At 33.5% G+C, this 21,324-nt stretch overlaps 4 protein-coding genes and 1 pseudogene across 17 annotated transcripts; 4 read left to right on the top strand and 1 right to left on the bottom strand.

Moving 5' to 3' along the window:
* Window positions 1–1,194: 1,194 nt before the first annotated feature.
* Window positions 1,195–9,905, bottom strand: LOC117132000. Its single transcript, XM_033285282.1, has 3 exons — window positions 9,838–9,905; window positions 8,818–9,498; window positions 1,195–1,680 (listed from the first exon to the last, which is right to left on the bottom strand). The coding sequence occupies exons 1-3, from the start codon at window positions 9,903–9,905 to the stop codon at window positions 1,650–1,652; spliced, it is 780 nt and encodes a 259-aa protein (XP_033141173.1). The 3' UTR covers window positions 1,195–1,649.
* On the top strand, window positions 1,672–4,676 carry LOC117132185 (annotated as a pseudogene).
* Window positions 5,052–8,173, top strand: LOC103853719 (transcription factor GTE12). 2 transcript variants are annotated; one of them, XM_009130631.3, is made up of 10 exons: window positions 5,052–5,365; window positions 5,698–6,461; window positions 6,554–6,611; window positions 6,696–6,799; window positions 6,902–6,962; window positions 7,069–7,128; window positions 7,206–7,330; window positions 7,420–7,486; window positions 7,563–7,672; window positions 7,773–8,173. In XM_009130631.3, exons 2-10 carry the CDS (start codon window positions 5,703–5,705, stop codon window positions 7,980–7,982), a joined length of 1,554 nt encoding a protein of 517 aa, XP_009128879.1. In that variant the 5' UTR covers window positions 5,052–5,365; window positions 5,698–5,702; the 3' UTR covers window positions 7,983–8,173. The 2 variants fall into 2 exon arrangements, with proteins under 2 accessions (XP_009128879.1, XP_009128880.1); XM_009130632.2 differs by having other exon boundaries at window positions 5,056–5,365; window positions 5,701–6,461.
* Window positions 9,743–13,087, top strand: LOC117125746. Its single transcript, XM_033285971.1, has 5 exons — window positions 9,743–10,119; window positions 10,264–10,351; window positions 10,450–12,103; window positions 12,181–12,454; window positions 12,557–13,087. Exons 3-5 carry the CDS (start codon window positions 11,939–11,941, stop codon window positions 12,688–12,690), a joined length of 573 nt encoding a protein of 190 aa, XP_033141862.1. The 5' UTR covers window positions 9,743–10,119; window positions 10,264–10,351; window positions 10,450–11,938; the 3' UTR covers window positions 12,691–13,087.
* An 885-nt stretch (window positions 13,088–13,972) lies between these two features.
* Window positions 13,973–18,922, top strand: LOC103853717. 13 transcript variants are annotated; one of them, XM_033285965.1, is made up of 14 exons: window positions 13,973–14,295; window positions 14,373–14,646; window positions 14,749–14,875; window positions 14,959–15,083; window positions 15,180–15,261; window positions 15,331–15,448; window positions 15,523–15,686; window positions 16,689–16,980; window positions 17,193–17,349; window positions 17,504–17,631; window positions 17,817–17,990; window positions 18,083–18,163; window positions 18,272–18,352; window positions 18,458–18,922. In XM_033285965.1, exons 1-8 carry the CDS (start codon window positions 14,131–14,133, stop codon window positions 16,759–16,761), a joined length of 1,128 nt encoding a protein of 375 aa, XP_033141856.1. In that variant the 5' UTR covers window positions 13,973–14,130; the 3' UTR covers window positions 16,762–16,980; window positions 17,193–17,349; window positions 17,504–17,631; window positions 17,817–17,990; window positions 18,083–18,163; window positions 18,272–18,352; window positions 18,458–18,922. The 13 variants fall into 13 exon arrangements, with proteins under 13 accessions (XP_033141856.1, XP_033141850.1, XP_033141855.1 ...); XM_033285959.1 differs by having other exon boundaries at window positions 18,231–18,352; XM_033285964.1 differs by having other exon boundaries at window positions 18,068–18,163; window positions 18,231–18,352.
* The last annotated feature ends 2,402 nt before the right edge of the window (window positions 18,923–21,324 follow it).

Raw genomic sequence — 21,324 nt, 5'->3', positions numbered from 1 at the left:
ACTAGTGTAAATTTTGATAAGTAGTGTTTTAACATTTTTATTTTAGTGTATTTGAAAATATTATAGTTATATTCTTTCTATTTTTATAAAATTTAAAAGTTATATAAGATATTATTTAATTTAGTTTTTTTAATTCTTTTAATCTCTTTTGGTATGAATTTTTAATAAAATTTCTGTAATTCATTTGATTAATTATGTGATATATACTTATTTCATAAAAATATTATTATAAAATTCTTTGATTTTAATTTATTAACTCTAACATTTTATTTGTTTAGTATAAAATTAGTTTTTAAAGAATTATTTTATATATTTTTCATAAACAAAATTCCATTGATTTAAATTTCGTAAACCTTTCATATTAGATTCTTATTATTTTATTATTTTTATTTTTAAAAGTATATAATTTATAGTTATATACACAAGATTATGTTTGGTTTAAGTTGATATCAAATATGTTTTAAACAAATAAAATGTTAGACTTAATAAATTGACAGCAAATCAGTTTCATATTTAAAAATTATCAAAGAAGTATATATCACACAATTAGTCAGACGAATTACTAAATGTTTAGTAAAAATTCTTAACAAAACAGATTAAAATAATTAATGTTGGGGTCGAAAATGGTTACGACGAAGTTAACATCCAAATCTCTGCAAATTACAAGTATGAGTATCTTTCCGCGACAAATTGTGCTTGGTCAAAAGAATGTCGCGACTTATGTTCTCGAGATTAAACCTTGTTCAAATCCCGTTTGGATCAAACACAAGCTGTCCCAAGGTAACGGAAACGTATCTAAACCAGCCACGTATAGGTTCGAATATGACGATCGGAACACGGACAAACCAAGCTCAGTCACTACGCAACTACCGCACATGCAAACTGCCCGGTCAATGCGAAGCGACCAAGCTCGAACCGAGCTCGGTCGCTACGTAGCGACCAAGCTCTTCCAAAACGACGATACAACACAAATCCATGCATTCTCGTCTACCCTTCGATGCTGTCTCCCGAAGACCGTAGCGAACCCATTTCATGTTTTCTGCCATTCGAAGTCATCAATAAAACTTTACGATAAAAACCGCGGAAAGTTTGTTTTTATCGAAAGAAGACGTAATAAACGCTTCAAGTCGAAAGACGGCCCAAAGGGACCTAAGACATGACTCGAAGCCCACCTTACGATTTCTTAACCAGCAGTCCGTAAACTGTGGGACGGTTTATGCTTGGTTCGCAAGGAAACATCAATGTCAAGTTTCCGCGAATAAATACGAAATTTTTTAGATAATTACGAAGATCGAGAAAAATGGAATATCTCCATTTTTAGGCTATGACGCCTTAAGGGCAGAAGGGGAAAGGCGTAAACCGACCTAGGAGCGAGTATATAAGGCGTCCAAGGCGAGAGGCATGGGAAGAGAACTTTTTCACAGAAAACTCAGCACTTAGAGCAGTTTAGGAAATTTTCCGTTTTTTGTTGTTTGAGCTGCGACTAAATTAGGTTAAGCCGTCTTAGGGTTGCTAGAACTAGGAATCTCGCCGACAGCTCTCGAGCCCAGGCTTATAACTTGTTGTAACGCAGATTCGTAATAAGACCTACTTTGCTCTCTTTTTACGATCTTATATACTTTGTCGTTGTTATTTCGTGTTCTGATTGCTTAGCGTGTGGTATTAACAGATATCCGGGACCTCTGAGAAATTAGGGCTCTCATACTTTCCTTATTTAAACGAAAATCTACAGTGCAAATTTCGGTTCCCACAATTGAATAAAAAACAAAACAAATTAATAATAGAATTATAAATTTTTAAAAGCCAGTTAAATAAAAATGTTAAAACACTAAAATTAAAATGTTAACACATTACATACAAAAAGTTCATAACAAAACAGATTAATATAAATAAAAATAATACAATTATATAGTTTTAAAGTACACTAAAATAAAAATGTTAAAACACTACTTATCAAAAGATGTTAAAACATATAGATTTTGTAAATAGATTTTGTTAAAAATATTCTTACGCTTTTAAAATGTGGGTCAAAATCTAATTTTAGTTAAATATAGTCGGGTCGGTCATATTTTAATAGTTAAAACAAGATATTTAAACGATCTCTAACATCCACATCAGTTTTTGGATGAATAAATTAAACTCGTGATGTTAACTACATAACATCATAAAGTTAAAGGATTTTGTCATGTATATCAAGTACTTCGTGTGGTTAGGTATACATTAGTTTAGTTTGCATGGTTAACCATGTGATGACCAATACTTCATGTAGCTAGCAATCATTTTTCCTTCATATAGTCGTTTTTATGCCGTACCCGTATCTACAAATTTTTAGTTTGACGTTTCCTGTCCCTGCTCTCGTCCCAGTTTCCGGTCTCCGTCCTTGTCTTGGTGCAATTTAGATCTTAGGGATTTTGCTCAGAAGCTCAATAATATTGGTTTCAACGAAAAGTCTGAGTTTGTAAGGTGAACCCGTGACGGCATGACTTAACGGAGAGAGGTTTGGCCAGAGACCTGAGACGTCTAAAAAACGTGTCAATAAAAAGGAAATGTATCCGTTTGCTTTTAATTTTTTTTTATTCTAATAATTCTGAAAATAAATAAGTTATTTATCAATAGTATCTTCCACGCATACCTTAGTGTCTTTCTCTTCGACTCTCAACCATATATCACATGCGCATGTTTTTTCTTCTTGTCTCTTTCTGGTCTTTATGTTTTCAGTTGCTTACGTTTGAATTATGATTCATATACAACTTTCAGATTTTTTCTCTCTATGTGTTTCTGTATTCGAATATGTGATTTCATGTGTTTCTGATAATAAACAACATATATGTCTTTTCTATGCTTTATTCTTGTGTCTTTTCATCTTTAATGGTGTTTTGTTTTGTGTTTTGTTTTGTGTGGTTAATGTATGTTTAGTTTTGAATATTATCGTTTGTTTAATTGTTTATTTTAATATTGGTGGTATAACTAGTAGATGTTTAGCTTATCATGTTGTTTTTAAACTGTTTTTAAAACTGTTGAATCATATATGAGAGATTCTAATATTTTGATTTATACGTATTCTTATATTATATATAGCCGTTTCTATCCCGTACCCGTATCTACAAATTTTAAGTTTGAAGTTTCCTATTCCTGCTCCTGTCCCCGCTCCCGTCCTAGTTTCCGGTCCCCGTCCTGGTCTTGGTGCAACTTAGATCTTAGGGCTTTTGCTCATAAGCTCAATAATACTAATTTCAACGAAAAATCTGAGTTTTTGTATACTCTCGATGACATTCCTCATCCACCAAATAAGGATAACACATTCCTAGTGCTTAACCGTTTTTGAACTTTTGATCCATAAAGTTTTATGACAATGGTAAAACACTCATACGTTCTTCGATTGGTCAAAACCAAGAATGCGAAATGATCTTTTATAATGTCACGATGAAATCTCTAATATTTAAGAGACAGTTTTAGCTTATTGAGGAGACGACACGTGAGAAATGTGAATGATGTTGGTGAGCTTGATAACATCACTTATTCAACTATCACCACTTGTTAAAAAGGTGCAATCTTTACCACAAAGCGATTGAATGGTTCGAGAGGATGTATAAAAAAGGTTTGATGCCTGCAGATGGGGTTGGAGATCTGATGATATAGTGTTCTCTGTGTTGGGGAATATGTTTGGTGAGCTGGGATTATGTGTGTTTTGAAAGAGATGAGAGATATAGTTCTGAATCCTAATGTGGTTGTGTATTGTATAATAATTTGCTGGAACTTGGAAGCTATGGGAAGAGCTGGGAAACGGGGTTTAGGGTAAGAGTTTGTTTCCTGAGATGGTTGGGTCGGGTTTAACTCCAAATGAGAAGACATTTGACCGCTCCATTGAAGGTTTATGGAAAAACAATGTGGGCTAAAGGTACTCTTTAGTTGTGAGAAGATTTCATTTTGTACAACACATTGTTGAATATATGTGTTGTTATTGGTGCGGAGGAAGAAGTATAAAGGTTGTTTGATGATATAAAGAAGTCTGGGTAGTGTAAACATGATAGTATTAGTTACACAGTTATGTTAAATATATACGGGAGTGGTGGAAAAGTAGAAAATATGTAATTGTTTAGATGTTAGAAGTTGGGGTTCAAGTTAATGTGATAAGATGCACTTGTTTGGTTCAATGCTTAGGAAAAACTAAAAGGAGAGATGATTTGGTTTATGTGTCCATTCAAAGAAGAATTAAACCTGATGATAGGTGTGAGTGTGTTATTTAGATTACAGCCTTGTTATGTGAGAGTAATGAAGATGCTGAAAAGGTTATGAATTGTTTAGTGCGAACTAATTGGAACTGAATTTAATTTAGTTTTATTAGTTGATATAAACATTAATTACGATATTTTATTATCTTGATAAAGACAACAAATTTCCTTTTAAAATATAATGTACGTCTAACATTTTATAATTTAAAATTTGAATCTATATCGATTACTATAATTTTTTTCCTGAACTTAGCTTAATATAATCTTTTATTGGTTAGTTTTTTTTTGTAATAAAAAATAGGGCAATTGTCAATAATAGCACATTTTGAGTTTTTGTCTCAAAAATGGCACTAAATGGAGAAATTCACAAAATAACAAACAAAAATAAATAAAAACAAATAAAATAAAAAATAAAAAATGAAAAAAAAAGAATTTTTTTATAGTTTCAGATTCGAAATTTTTTATAATTTTTTTTTGAAATATTTTTTTTTTGAATTTTCTTTTTCAAATTTTCTTTTTATAATTCAAAAATACTTTTTGAAACTGTTTTTTATAATTTTATTTTTAATTTTTTACTATTTATTTTATAAAATTTTAAACCCTAATTCCAAAACCTCACCTCTTAACTCTAAACCCTAAAGTTTGAATTAATTAACCCAAGGGGTATAAGTGTATATTTATCTCTTTAATGAAACATATTTTTGTGACTTTAAACCTTGAATGCTAGTTTGAGAACAAAACTTGGTTTGGTGCTATCCTAGTCTTTTCCTCTAAAAAATACAGAACTGGAAAGAATATTTTCATAATGTAGACTGAACATCATTTATTAATTATTACAAAAAGGAAATTTTCTCCTCTGGAGGTTACTTTTTAAATGCGAGATAATAACAATTATTTTGTGGTGTGTTCAATGTGTTGTGTTGTGTTATTTTGACGTGGTTTAATCGATTAATTAAAGGTTAACCTTTTTCTTTTGCGCACAAAGGGTTAACAATGCACGTTTATTTAATCCACCCTATAAAAGCCTCACTTGGAAAGAAAAGAAAAGGTTAATGTTCGTCATCACTCTGCTTTACGCCGACTGCACTCTCTCATAATCGCTCCTTCCTTCGTTCGATCAATTCTTTCCCCAGGTAAGAGCTCTCTCTCTCTCTCTCTCTCTCTCTAATCATTGCTCTTCTCGGATTCGTCATTAAATTTCGTTTCGAAGCGTAATGTTTCCATCTCAATCGTATCGATTTCGATAAACCCTAATTAGTCGGAGTTTGCTTGTGTATCCAATTGTTGAATCGAGTTGATCGTCTTGACGTAAAAACCCTAATTTTCGAGTTTTGTGCAGCCGCACTTATAAACCCTAATCGCTCTTTTCAGAATCGTTCTTTGCTTGGGTATCTAATCGTTGAATCGAATTTGAATTTGAATCGATTCTGAAACTGGTTTTGATTTTATGTGTATTCGAATCAAGAAGCAATGGTTGGAATAACCAAACTGAGGATAAAGTTTGGCCCTGAAGGCTCCGTCAAAGCTTTCCAAACGTTTAACAACTGCACTAACGCTAAGAGCACTGAGAATAAACCCATCGGTAAAGAAGAAGAAGAAGATGTTCAGTCAAGGAAGCGTGGACCTGAGGAGCTAGAGGAGGTTCAGGCTCACAAGAAGCAGAAGCTGAACCGTGTTTTGTCTAGTCAGTGTCTTAACCTCTTGAAATCTTTGAGAGGCCACGAGTTTGGGTGGCTGTTTGGCGAGCCTGTGGATCCTGTTAAGCTCAACATTCCTGATTACTTCTCTGTGATATCGAAGCCCATGGATCTTGGCACTATCAGTTCCAAGCTTTTGAAGAATGTTTACAGCAGTGCGGATGAGTTTGCGGCCGATGTCAGGTTGACTTTTGACAATGCGTTGAGGTATAATCCTCCGGAGAATTTTGTTCATGATGTGGCGAAGGAGCTTCTGGAGATTTTTGAGGCGAGATGGGAATCGCTTAGGAAGAAAAAGGTTTCGGATTTACACGGGGAGAAAGTTACAGAAGGTTCTAGAAGGCAGCCGGTTGAAGTGGGTTGGGTTAGACAGAGCAGCCCTGAAACGTCAGCATCCTCTGGGAGGTTCTCTGCGGAATTGCCAAAACGGGCGAAAGAGATGTCTCAAAAGGTTCCTCCTTTGTTAAAATCTGTGACAAAGCTGAGCAAAAAGGATACTCCTGTTGTCACACAGACGACTTTAGCAACCAAGGTATGGTATATGATCAGAATGATAGACTTGTTACTGTGATTATGGGTAATTTTTTTGGATTGAAACGATTGACATATGTTTGATATTTTCAGTTGAGGATTAAGAAATTCGAGCAGGGTCTTGGTTCGACTGTGGAAAACCCAAGCAAAGGTATTTACGTGTGGAAATTTTACTTTTTTTAATAAGTGGGTTCTCAACAGTCGTATTGTATAACTGTATATGCATATTATGCAGGTTCAACCCCAACTTCATCCTGCAGATGTAGTTCATGTGGTAGGATAACTTGCATATGCCTCAAGTCCTGTAACTCATCTGGAAGTGAAGTTTCTACACTGACGGTATAAGCAGATTATTGCTTTATCTTTGATGGATTTGAGTTTCCTCTTGTTCTTTTCATTGGCAAAAGGAATTCAGATTTCTGATACTCTTGTGGGAAACAGGATAATCTGGTAAAGGACAATTCATGTTCACAGGCGAGCGAGTCAGATCCTCATTCCAATGGTGAGGAATCTTAAGCTCTTTCTTTCACCTTTCTTTTTTCATTTAAACGCCTCTTGATTCTATTTCTGTTATAACATTGTATATACTTGTTTTGTTTCTTTTTTAGGGTCTATAAGCTCAAAGAATGATTGTGTCAGTTCTCAGCTTGATACACCTTTGGATAATGGCAAGTTATCATTCCTCTCTTATGGTCTATGGGATTCCTATAGTATGGTTTCTTAGGATCTCTCTCTGATTCTACAGAGTTGAAAAAGCCATTACCTCCTATGCCTCCGTTGCCACCTGAGAAGGCTATTCGTGCTGCAATACTCAAGTGTCAGTTTGCAGAGACCATCCTGAAAGCTAAACACAGAAAAGTCCTTGACAAGGTATCATCATTACTTTCTTGATTCCAACTACAAAGAAAGAGAGACTTTCACAGCTTTTGTTTCACTAAAAATTGCTGTGTTGTTCTCAGAGTAACAAATCTGATCTAATTAGAATACAGATAGAAAAGGAACAGATGGAGAAAACTCAACGTGAAGGTACATGTTCTAATGAAAGTAAGAAACTCTCAAACTTTTCGGTTTTCTCGCCTGTTGACGTTTAAAATATTTGCAGAGAAAGCTAGAATTGAAGCAGAGATAGCAGCCGCTAAGCTTGCTACAAGAATGAGAGCAGAAGCCGAGTTGAAAGAGAAACGTGAGAGAGAACGGCTTAAGCTAGAAAAGGTATTTGTCAGAATTTTAGAAACTCCTTTTCACAGTTTCTTGAAAAACCATTTTAGCGGATGGAAGAAACCAAGATTCTAATTTCTATAAATGTTTACAGATGGTCAAAGAAGTTGACTTAGAAGAGAATAACGCCTCGAAGTTTAACGAGAATATGATTAATCTCTGTGGTAGCTGTGATCCGACAAGAACTTGGTTACCTGAGTTGGGTCTGTTTTTAAGAAACGATGATGATGATTCGGATGAGGACGACTCGGAGGTTTTTGATGCTATGAGAATCGACGATCTTGAGGAGGGAGAGATCTTGTAATTTCTCCAATAGAAACCTCTTTTGGTTGTAATTTTTGACCAGAACAAAGGTTATATTATAATGACCTGAACTTTCTTAATATATGAAAACTAGATGTTGGTTGCTCGTAGATATATGAGATTTTTTCTTGTATTTTTCACAATCTTTATGTAAAAGATTGCTAGTAGATATATGAGATATTTTCTTGTATTTTTCACAATCTCTACTAATAAAATAGAGCTTTTGAGGTTCCATAGGGCGTTCACATCAGCGAAAAAAACAGCTTCTTTTTGATGACACGTGGCAAATTAAAACCCAAAAGTAAAAAAAACAAATTTACGCAGATTCGTCTTCTTCTTCTTCGAAATTTAGAGAAAAGTAAAAAAAAAAAAATGTACGCAGATCTTCTTCGAAATTTAGAGAGACATCAGAGTATAGAGTCATAGTTAAATAGATTCTTCTTCTTTTTCATTTTCATCGGTGACCTGATTGAGAGAAACATCGGAATATAGATTCTTTTTCTTCTTGTTCTTCGCAATTTCAAAACCCTAGAGTGGAAACATTTCAACACATTTCAATAGAGCGTTGCGATCATTCAGTATTTTATGTAATGTCAACATGTTTTTGGTTTATTTCTTACAAAATAATTGTAAGAAATTTTCCAGATATGTAAATATCTAGGTAACTCGCTGACGGCCCCTGCGGCCAAAGCCTTTGTATTCTCTTGTAATGATCGCAACGCTCTTACGCGGACTCGAAATAAGATCTACTGTTTTCTCTAAACTCGTTTGTTATCTTTTCATGATTTCCGCATATATTCGATCACTTGTCGTTGGCTCTCGCAGAGATCCGGGACCTCTGGGAAATTAGGGTTTTCCTAGTTTCCTTATTTAAACGGAAATCGACAGTGCGAATTTCGGTTCCCACAGCAGCCGCTTCGCGTCGCTTAAAAAACCAAGTGGTCATCGTCAATCTGATAGTTTCAAGGAGAGAGATAATGGGCAACTCACGAGGCATCTTCAACATAGAATTGAGAGACTCTGCAATGTTGGTAGTCATGATATTATACCTGTTCGCAGGCGCATAGCTTCGTGCCCACTTCCTAAAATCAGACTCTTCCAGATACTTAGCCAATTCAGGACATTTATCCTTTATGTCCTTGAAGATTAACCAGAACTCGTGACACGTATAGGCATCAGCAGCGCTTTCCACCAGAGGTAGCAACCCAGTCTTCGCATATGTAGGAGTGATGTTGCGGAGCAGATGGATCCTGCAAATTCCATGGTGAGATAAGGGATATACATCCTCTAACGCTGAAGAAATGGAGTTAGCCCTGTCTGATACAAAAACAAGATCCGAAGCGTCCGGGATCTTCTGGCTCAAACCTCTAAAGAACCATTTCCAAGAGGCGCCGTTTTCTGCGTCAACCACTGCAAAGGCGAGAGGATATAGATGATAATTCCCATCTTGAGCACAAGCTGCCAATAAAGTCCCATTGAATTTTCCCTTCAGAAATGTACCATCTACTACAATAACTCTAGAAGAAGAATCTATTTAACTATGACTCTATACTCTGATGTCTCTCTAAATTTCGAAGAAGATCTGCGTACATTTTTTTTTTTTTACTTTTCTCTAAATTTCGAAGAAGAAGAAGACGAATCTGCGTAAATTTGTTTTTTTTACTTTTGGGTTTTAATTTGCCACGTGTCATCAAAAAGAAGCTGTTTTTTTCGCTGATGTGAACGCCCTATGGAACCTCAAAAGCTCTATTTTATTAGTAGAGATTCTTCTTCTTTTTCATTTTCATCGGTGACCTGATTGAGAGAAACATCGGAATATAGATTCTTTTTCTTCTTGTTCTTCGCAATTTCAAAACCCTCTATGTCCGCCGAGGAAGACGCCACCGTTACGGAGCCACTGGATCTGATTCGATTGAGCGTACATTCACGCCTGAAGATCCTCAAGAACAAAAAATGAAATTCAGATTAAACAGCTGAGGCGAGAGTTAGCTCAATTGCTCGAAGCTGGGAACAGCTTTACAAATGGTGAATTCACGCCTGAAGATCCTGAAGAACAAAAAGGAGATTCAGATTAAACAGCTGAGGCAAGAGTTAGCTCAATTGCTCGAAGCTGGGAACAACCCTAAGATATAATTCGGGTAAGAACAACTTCAATCTTTGTTTCAATCATGTTGTGTATTGATCACATTGTCAATGTATCCACACTACTTTTGGTTTCACTCATGTTTTTTGTTGATGAGATGTGAATGTGGTTTTGTTATGTTTCTCTTTCTATCTCTCAGGTGGAAGAGAAGACAGTGGCTACCTATGAACTCATTGGCATCTACTGCGAACTCATTGTTGTTCTTTAGGTGTTATTGGTTCTCAAAAGTAAGCACAAGTTTGCTCCTTTTTGGTGAACATTATTATAAAGTCTTTGTTTTTTGTTCTGTGTATAATGTGCTAATCGTTGTGATCAATACTTACAGAAACTGCCCCATTGATCTAAAATGAGCGGTTGCGAGCGTCTTATTCAACTTCCCAGAGGTTATCATATGTCCCTGAGCTCTCAGAAATCGTTAAACAATTCAAGACCAAGCACGGGAAGGATTTTCCTACGTCTGCTATTGAGCTTCGTCCAGATTCTGGTGTGAGCCGCCTGGTAAGTGGTTGCATCCTGTTCCTGGTGTTGATTTTGTCCTAAAAACTCAGGATTAACCATATAATATTTGATCATGTTTGATATTTATGAATATATAATATATGATAAATATTATATATATGTATTTTAAATATCAAACATAATATTTGAAATAATTTATTTTACACATAAACATCAAACATTTATCTTAAAATGTAAAAAACGATAAGAGAAAAAGACCAAAATAGCACTAAATCAAGTTTTTGTTCCCAAACTAGCACTCAAGGTCAAAAGTCGCAAAAATAGCACTTAAGGGGTGGGGTTTAGGGTTTAGAATTTAGGGTTTAGGGTTTAGAGTTTAGGTTTTAGGGTTTAGAGTTGAGAATTGAGGTTTTGGAGATAAGATTTCAAATTTTGAAAAATAAAAAAATTTAAATTTTTCAAAAGATAAAATGCTATTTTGGTCATTTTAGTTTTTGAGTGCTATTTATGTGATATAAACTTAGAAATGTGCTATTTTGGAGATTTGCCCAAACGATAATGAGTAATATACAATATAAGAAATTTATATATGTAATATAAGTTAAAATAAATAATTAGTAAATATTCAATTTATAAAATGGAAATACTACATTAAAACAATTATCTTAAAATGTAAAAAAACGACAATAAGTAATATACAATATAAGAAATGTATATATACAATAATATAAAAAAACAACAATAAGTAATATACAATGGGTCCGATTGGTAATGGCCGTAGCTTTAAATATTTTGTTGTAGAAAAAAATCTGTAAACTTTTTGATGTGGCTTTAGATTTTATTGTTGTAGAATTTTATTGAAGCACTAAAAAATTGCTTTGGATATTTGGCTCTGCAGAGCATTTGTACAGCTGTAGGTTATTTTAAGAGCTGTGGTTTCAAAAAAAAATTTAAAGCTTGATTGCTCTGAATTTGGTGCTGTAGAAATAAATAGGGTTGTGGACATCACCTACAGCAACTACCAATCACCCCCAATATAAGAAATGTATATATACAATATAAGAGAAAATAATAAGTAAATATACATTTTAGAAAATATAAATTCTACATTAAACATCTATCTTAAAATGAAAAAAATAAATAAAAGGTAATATACAATATAATAAATGGAAATATACAATATAAGAAAAAAAGAGCAAATATACAATTTTAAAAAATGGAAATACTACATCAAACAGTAAAAGGAAAATGTATAAATTTACATCAAGCACGTCTCTATAAAACCCATTGTATCAACACCATCAACCTCACACCCATCAAAGAAGACTCCAAAGAAATCCAGCAAAGAAAAGACAATGGCTCCTCCCACAACCCTCGCTGTCCCAACAACGTTTGACGACCTCGAAGGAGATTTCTGTAACAAGGAAGTTTTTGTCAGGCTGATTCATTGCTGGGAAGCCCGAAACTTCAAAAAGGCGAACATACTCATGGGAGTTGAGTTGCTCCTCATAGACTCAAAGGTATTCTCTCAACTTAAACTACCATACTTTTATTGTTAACATTCATTACTAACTCTTGCGTAATGAAACCACCACAGTCAACAACCATTCACGGGTTTATCTCCACACACTTCCTTCCCCGCTTCAAAGAGGACCTGAAACCCAACACAATTTACAAGCTCAACGGGTTCAGCATCAGACTTTCCAAATCAGTTTACAGAGTCTCACCACATAAGCACGGGATCAGCTTCAACAACAAGACAACCTTCACTCCTGTTCATGAAGTGGACTACCAGATTGATTCTCAGCACTTTCGTATACGAGATCTCCAAGCGTTCACCGACATTGTCGATAAACACACAGATCTTCTCGGTGAACACTTTTTTCTCTCTAAACATTATAAATCTTTAACTCTAATGATTTATTTAGACCAGATTGATTCTCAGCACTTTAACATTTTTAACTCCCTGACAGATATCATTGGCTTTTTGCGAGTCATCAATGGGGACAACTTAGACACTCAGACACCCATGGCTACTGCCCCAGCACCTGCTGGTGAAAGATCAAAGGATATGGTCTTCTTGCATGTGCAACTTGAAGTAGTTTGATGAAGCTTTAATAAAATGGAAAGAGTACATTAAATATTAAACATCTATCTTAAAATGTAAAATATAGATATTAAGTAAATAGAAAGTATAAGAAAAAGAAATACACAACTTAAAAACAATGAAAAAAATATATTAAGATTTAAACATCTATATATTGATAAAAATTTTCTAAAAGCATATTCATATATCAACGAAAAGTCTCGTTATGCTAATTTCTTGCATCTCCTTCCAATAGTTTCTTTCAACCTAAAATACAAAACCTTTCTCTCATACCACCATCATATGATAAATATTATATATATGTATTTTAAATATCAAACATAATATTTGAAATAATTTATTTTACACATAAACATCAAACATTTATCTTAAAATGTAAAAAACGATAAGAGAAAAAGACCAAAATAGCACTAAATCAAGTTTTTGTTCCGAAACTAGCACTCAAGGTCAAAAGTCGCAAAAATAGCACTTAAGGGGTGGGGTTTAGGGTTTAGAATTTAGAGTTTAGGGTTTAGAGTTTAGGTTTTAAGGTTTTTTGGAGATAAGATTTCAAATTTTGAGATTTTTTTGATTTTAGTTTTTGAGTGCTATTTTCTGTGATATAAACTTAGAAATGTTCTATTTTGGAGATTTGCCCAAACGATAATGAGTAATATACAATATAAGAAATTTATATATGTAATATAAGTTAAAATAAATAATTAGTAAATATTCAATTTATAAAATGGAAATACTACATTAAACAATTATCTTAAAATGTAAAAAAACGACAATAAGTAATATACAATATAAGAAATGTATATATACAATAATATAAAAAAACAACAATAAGTAATATACAATGGGTCCGATTGGTAATGGCCGTAGCTTTAAATATTTTGTTGTAGAAAAAAATCTGTAAACTTTTTGATGTGGCTTTAGATTTTATTGTTGTAGAATTTTATTGAAGCACTAAAAAAATTGCTTTGGATATTTGGCTCTGCAGAGCATTTGTACAGCTGTAGGTTATTTTAAGAGCTGTGGTTTCAAAAAAAAATTTAAAGCTTGATTGCTCTGAATTGGTGCTGTAGAAATAAATAGGGTTGTGGACAGCACCTACAGCAACTACCAATCACCCCCAATATAAGAAATGTATATATACAATATAAGAGAAAATAATAAGTAAATATACATTTTAGAAAATATAAATTCTACATTAAACATCTATCTTAAAATGAAAAAAATAAATAAAAGGTAATATACAATATAATAAATGGAAATATACAATATAAGAAAAAAAGAGCAAATATACAATTTTAAAAATGGAAATACTACATCAAACAGTAAAAGGAAAATGTATAAATTTACATCAAGCACGTCTCTATAAAACCCATTGTATCAACACCATCAACCTCACACCCATCAAAGAAGACTCCAAAGAAATCCAGCAAAGAAAAGACAATGGCTCCTCCCACAACCCTCGCTGTCCCAACAACGTTTGACGACCTCGAAGGAGATTTCTGTAACAAGGAAGTTTTTGTCAGGCTGATTCATTGCTGGGAAGCCCGAAACTTCAAAAAGGCGAACATACTCATGGGAGTTGAGTTGCTCCTCATAGACTCAAAGGTATTCTCTAAACTTAAACTACCATACTTTTATTGTTAACATTCATTACTAACTCTTGCGTAATGAAACCACCACAGTCAACAACCATTCAGGGGTTTATCTCCACACACTTCCTTCCCCGCTTCAAAGAGGACCTGAAACCCAACACAATTTACAAGCTCAACGGGTTCAGCATCAGACTTTCCAAATCAGTTTACAGAGTCTCACCACATAAGCACGGGATCAGCTTCAACAACAAGACAACCTTCACTCCTGTTCATGAAGTGGACTACCAGATTGATTCTCAGCACTTTCGTATACGAGATCTCCAAGCGTTCACCGACATTGTCGATAAACACACAGATCTTCTCGGTGAACACTTTTTTCTCTCTAAACATTATAAATCTTTAACTCTAATGATTTATTTAGACCAGATTGATTCTCAGCACTTTAACATTTTTAACTCCCTGACAGATATCATTGGCTTTTTGCGAGTCATCAATGGGGACAACTTAGACACTCAGACACCCATGGCTACTGCCCCAGCACCTGCTGGTGAAAGATCAAAGGATATGGTCTTCTTGCATGTGCAACTTGAAGAGTAAGACCAAACTAATACCAAACGTATTTATTTAAGCGTCTAATAGATTTGGTGTTAAATACCTTGCTATTTTTAATTAACAGCGGCGAGACAGCTCGTGTTTATCTGTGGGACAAAATTGCTGCTGTTTTCCGAAGTAGATGGAATGATAGCAAGACAAAACCGTCAGTAATCTTGCTCACCACTCTCAATTCAAAAACACTTGGAGGTTTGTCCATTTTCCTCTTTTTGTTTCATAAAGACATATATTAATTAAATTTCGTGTGTGTATCACTATCAATATCAATTACTGTCCACTTCTCAGGTGTTGTTACCCTAAGCTCCACAGCCTCCACACGCCTCTTCTTTGACTCGGACATCATTGATACAGAAAAATTATTATCAAGGTAGTTGTGAATCAACCCCTCTCTTATTGCAAAGCTATCATGTCTCATATTCAAACATGTTCGACCTAGGTTTGAAGCTGATGGAAAAATCCCACCAACTGTCAACAGCTCTTCCGCTGCAGTTACTAAAGTGGAGACAGTGACATTGAAAGAAATTCACAAATTCTTAGAAAATGAGTCACCACAGGTCTGGCCTTGCTCGCAAACCTTTAAATTTTTTCTTTATTAATTCTTAGTATTTACACCCATCTAAACATTCAGGTCGCTAACTTCATTTGCACTGCAACAATAACGGATGTCATGGAAGAATATGGTTGGTACTTCATCTCCTGCACCGCCTGCAAGTCTCAACTTGAAAGGTCAGAAACAACTTTCATTTGCCCTAACTTCAAGTGCAAGAAACCAAACACTGTCGGGCTCATCAGGTCAGTTTCATTTAAAAACAAAAACAGAGAACATATGCTAACGCACATAAAATTTAATAAATAAGATAATATCAAATATTTATGTGGATTATACATTTAATTATCATAATATTTTCCAAACTTTTTATTATTAGTTATATAAATATTGTAAAACTATTTATTAAAATTATTATGACTATTGATTATTAATTATGCTTATCGTACGTTTACATTAATTAATCATTTACCATAACAAACTAAAAATATTTTAAAATATAATAGATAAGTTTAAAAATATAACAGATAAGTAAAGCTACTAACTAAAAACAATTAAAACATAATAATAAGTAAAATTACTAAGTAAAATTATTTAAAATTTTTATAAATAAAAAAAACCCTAAAACTATGGAGAAAGTGACACATAAGTTAAATCACTTCATAAATAAAACTACTAATAAATAAAAAAATTAAAACATAATAACAAGTAAGATTACTAAGTAAAATTATTTGAAATATTTAAAATTTTAAATTATTTATAATTTTGACAAATAAACGAAAACACCTAAAATTATGAAGAAGCTAAAACATAAGCCAAATCACTTCATAAATAATAGTATAGATAGATATATATGTATCATAACCTAAATATAAATAATTTAACAAGTTAAATTATAAAAAGATAAAAATCCCGGGCTACGTTAACCCCTAGTCTTTATGTAAAAAGTTTGCTAGACAAGAAACCTGACTTTGTCATGTCTTTTCTTGAGTAACTTCAGAGAGATGAAATTATTGTAAATGCAATTTCATGGATGAAGAACACACATGATCAATGACTTGATATTTTATTCTTTTTGTACTTTGTATTAACGTATATTTCATACTGCACTAAACAAAATTTATAAAGCTATCTATCTATAATAATAAACGAGACTTCTCTCCCTTCTCGTGCTGCTACTTTAGCATTGAGCATGGGGCAAAATATTGTTTAGTGGGCTTGATGTTTAAAACCGTTTAATGTAATAGGCTCAACTCTTTTATAAACATGTGCATATGTCAGAGACTCAGAGTCCTAGAACAAAGCCGCGGATGTCGATGATTTTTGTCCGAATGTCTTCTCTTTGTGAAACGCTCACGGTCCAGCTTCTCATCCTCATTGATGCTTCTGAGAAACGTCTGCAGTTATGGCATTCATTCAGTCTTGAGTTGCTATGTCTCTTTAGTTCATGTTCAATGCATCGATCTCATCGTCTTTTATAAGATACAATCTTTCTAGACTCCCTCTTGCTACCGTCAAGTCTCCTCTTCGAGATGCCAGGTTTGTACGCTTCATGGAGATTTTCTTTTGATCTTCTCTAGAGATTTATAGGTAAATTTTCTCATTGGGTCATTTGATTTAAATGAATAGATGAAAAAAAAAAGAATCTTTAGAATTCTATATTCTGGGTATAGAAAAGGAATTTGTTATTTGAACTCTCTTTGTGTATATTTATTAAAAAAAGTCAGTTTTTTTTTGTCTGATGTACACAGTCAGTGGATCGAGAACTACGAGTTTATCTTTTGGGCACTCATATCCTATGGGAAGATGTATTTTCCGCAGATATCTCTATTGAAAAGAGCCTCACGTCAATAGAACATCTATGACATTCTCGCGGATCATTGAATCCTGTCACAACCTCCCTCTTGCGTAAGTATCTGTCTATCACTCTATCAGTTATTTATAATCATATATTTTCAACTTTTATCATTTGCTCATGATCATATATTATTGTTTGGCATGAGAAACTATGCGTATGAGTTGTTTAATATATTGTCGCTAATAGCTTCGTCTTCTGAAACAGTTGCAGATTTTGACCTCACTGCAACTCTTCATCATAAAAAAAGATTACCGCAAGCATGAAGTCCGATATCTAATCGTGCAACAACAATTGAAGAATAAGTTTCATTTACTACAAGAAACAGTCCTTAGGTGACTCGATCTCTTTCCTTCTCTCATTGCTGCCAACATGTTTCCTTCTCTTGAAATGACTTCTTCACCTAGACTAAAAGAGTTCTCAACATCAGTGCCTTATTTGACTAAATATCTACGTCTTTACTTAATGATCTAGAGCAGGTTTGGACAAACATAAAATTTAGTCGTTCACTTTGTCTTAGGTGATTTGGCAAGGAAGAGTCTAAGACTCACGGTTCAGAGATGGAGAGCTAAGAAACAGAGGATGCACCATTGACACCAGAAGATAATCATTCACTTCTTTTAGCTTCAGGTTTCTCCCGGTTTACTCCACCGGAGCTTTTACTCTCGATGTTATGTAGCTTCTTGACGCGAAGGTACGTTCTACTTATTAGTTAATTTCAACATTTGGTCTGACCTCTTGCTTTATGTGAGTGACATTTTATTTGAGTAGTCTATTGTTTCTCAGATGATGGTGATTCAGTCATCAGTAAACGTACACCGGCTTAACAAGTAATGGAACTAGCCAACACGAACACTCATTTACGAGGTCAGATTTAAATCCAAAATCTAATAAGTTTGATAATCCTTATTTGATTTCTCACTTACTAGCTTAGGCTTAGCGTGGATATTTTTCCAATATATATTGTTGGGAAAGTAAGGGGCATTAGGACTACTTACAATGAAGCGACTAAAAGTACACAACGTAACGTATGATGATCACCCTTAGCATAGAAAGGTATAAGCTAATAACGTACGCATTTATTTTATTTTTAAGTAATGCTTACGGGGGAAGGTTTCAAAATCTCTACATGTCTTAAAGATTTCTTTGCTGTCTTCTTAGGCACTCAAATATATGCCCAAGTGTTTTTGACGGAATGGCTAAGCTCCTTGATGAAAACCTGCTGCTTACCGGTGATGTACTTGAGATCACTCCTGTGAAAAATGGTGACTGTGTGGGAAATGATGATGTTGAAGGTGGAGAAAGTGAGGCCACAGCTTCAAGTCACACCTCTGTTGAAGGAAGGGAGACAAGCGAGGAGGCAACTGTGAAGGAAAATGGGTAGTCCGGCAAGTAGGTACAGTGTGAGTAACATCCAAAGCACAAGGGGAGATCAAGTTACAGGACAGGAGTGCGTTTAAGTTGCATTAGTTTCTAAATTACATCTCCAACCGTATGAAATCTGAGTACTTCCAAGCTTATAGCTATTTTGTTTTGCTTTTTTTTTTTTTTTCAAAATGTTAACCTCCACAGTCCTTTTGGACTAAGCAAATATTAAGATCCTGATCCTCAACCCTTTTCCAATTACTAACAAAGCTCAATCAAATATTAAGCATTAAGTAAAATATGGATTAATGCGAAGCATGACAATTTACATGCTACTTATAAACTACATTACGAGTACCAGAAAGGCACATGACATCCTGCTTGAATAATTTAACACTCACTTCATCGCTATGCACAAAAAGAATCTCCACATACAGCTGGTTGATAAATACTCTACTCCTCTAACAAAATTATTCCATCACTCTTATATATTCTTACATAATTAAAAGAAAAATTGTTCGCCGGTGTTTTGTTCAAGTAACTATATACAAACAAAAACTGCATGCATGTTATTGCTCATAAACACATCCTCTAATAATTGCGCCAGACGTTACAAATGATTAGAACAGGTTAACCCATTGGATAAAAAGGTTTCAAAATAACAACAGAGGCTTGAAAATATGCTGAACACCTACTCTCTCACAACTAAATGATTGAAGCTCCTGAGCGTTAAAATTTACACAAATACTTGGCTCTCTACTTCTGCTGCATAGGAACTCCTCTAATCATTACCTAATGGTAAAGAAGAAACCTCGACAAAGTGATGTCAGGAAAACAGTGCCTTATGCTGGACTCAATGCTCGAGCTTTGAGAGGATCTCTAGCTACCATCAATCCCCAACCGTCCCAAGGTGAGCTATCTTGCTAAGCAAGCAACTTAGATCATAACTAAAATTTCCCACCCTAACAAATATCACAACACATGTGTTGATGGAAGACAGCCATGGTTAAACACGCCGGTTACATCCCACAAACTCTCAGGCAACTCAGTAGCTACCCAACGAGAATTCCATAACTACGCAAATATACAGAATCACTCTCACATAACCAAGTTTCACAAAGAGATATCGACAAGTACCTTGCTAAACTGTAAATACCAAATCATATACGAAGTTAAATAAAACATTTCTCTCCATCACACCATGTTAAACCTATTAACTGAAAACATCATCACCGCAAGAAAAACACAAACAAACTCACATATTGCTTCACTATGGAACAAACAACCAAGCTCCACCATAATATACAATATCAGGTAAAAAAATGAAACAACAACACACACAATGGTCATAGACAACAATTAAACTACTTCAGAACAAACATTTAAATATTCACATTTTCAAGTGTCCAATAAAATTATAAAAAAATTAGAATAATTTTACTATAAACTCACCCGCCCGTAGGGCGGACCAACCCCTAGTATTACATAAATTTTATGTGTCGTGTATTTTCCTTTCCGAATTTTATAGTAATGCATATTCTATACTGAACTAAAAAATATTCAAAAATACTTCTTTAACTCTCAAAATCGTGCTTATATATTTATTAACCGTCAAAGTTGTTGCTCATCTGTTAGTTCATTAACTATCAAAATTGTGCTTATATATATTGACCGTCAAGGTGTTAATCATCCGTTAATTTATCAAAATGACGTTATTTGGATAAATTCTGTAAAATTAAAAATTAGTTTTTTGGGAGGCTTAAACTCTCACAATGGTGGACAAGTAAGAACATATTAACTCCAAGATCAAAGTAATTTTCTTGTATAAATTGTAAATATAAATTTATATATAAGTTTTAGTTTAATCAAATAAATGTTATCATATTTTTTTGGTTTTAGTTTTATCAAATAAATCTATAATTGCTTCTGTTTTTAAATTTAACTTTAAATCTTGTTTTATAAATTTAAATTAATTATTATAATTTAATATTTACTTATAGTATTGCTAAATATTAAAATATATTGTAAAATTTTGAATTTTGTGTTTTTATGTATATAAAGTTACATTTAAAAAGACAATTAAATTTTCAAAAAGATATTGAAAATTTTAATAGCACTAGTAAAGTACTAATTTAAATTAACAGCACTTTAAATATAAGCACGATCTTGAGAGTTTGAGAGTACTAATTTAAATTTTACTGTCAATATATATATATAGAAGCAAGATTTTGAGAATTCATGTAATATTTATCAAAAACAAGGTCGTTGTTTATAAATTAATGGTTGATTAGCAACTTTGACGGTCAATATATATAAGCATGATCTTGAGAGTGCATGTAGTATTTTTTAAACTTTTGTTTAGTTTAATATGGAATATGCAGTATTACAAAGTTCAAGAGGGAAAAAGTACGATGCGTAAATTCATGTAATATTTTTGGATTTTTGTTTAATTTAGTATGAAATGTGCATTATTAAAAATTCGGGAATACAAAGACGCGATGCAAAAAATTCATGTTGAAATAAAATTCTTTTTCAAACTTCTGTATAGATAATTAATCTAGGGAAAAAAAATGTTTGTTTTTCAGGTAACCAATTTTTTTTCGTATGTGAGCAAGTGCATCACTATTTGACCGGTCACACAAGTGACTCACACGTAAATTTAT

Source organism: Brassica rapa, chromosome A02 (assembly GCF_000309985.2).
Source record: "Brassica rapa cultivar Chiifu-401-42 chromosome A02, CAAS_Brap_v3.01, whole genome shotgun sequence".
Lineage (NCBI taxonomy): Eukaryota > Viridiplantae > Streptophyta > Magnoliopsida > Brassicales > Brassicaceae > Brassica > Brassica rapa.
Note: the sequence above shows the minus strand (reverse complement) of the source record. Positions and strands in the feature narration are given on the sequence as shown.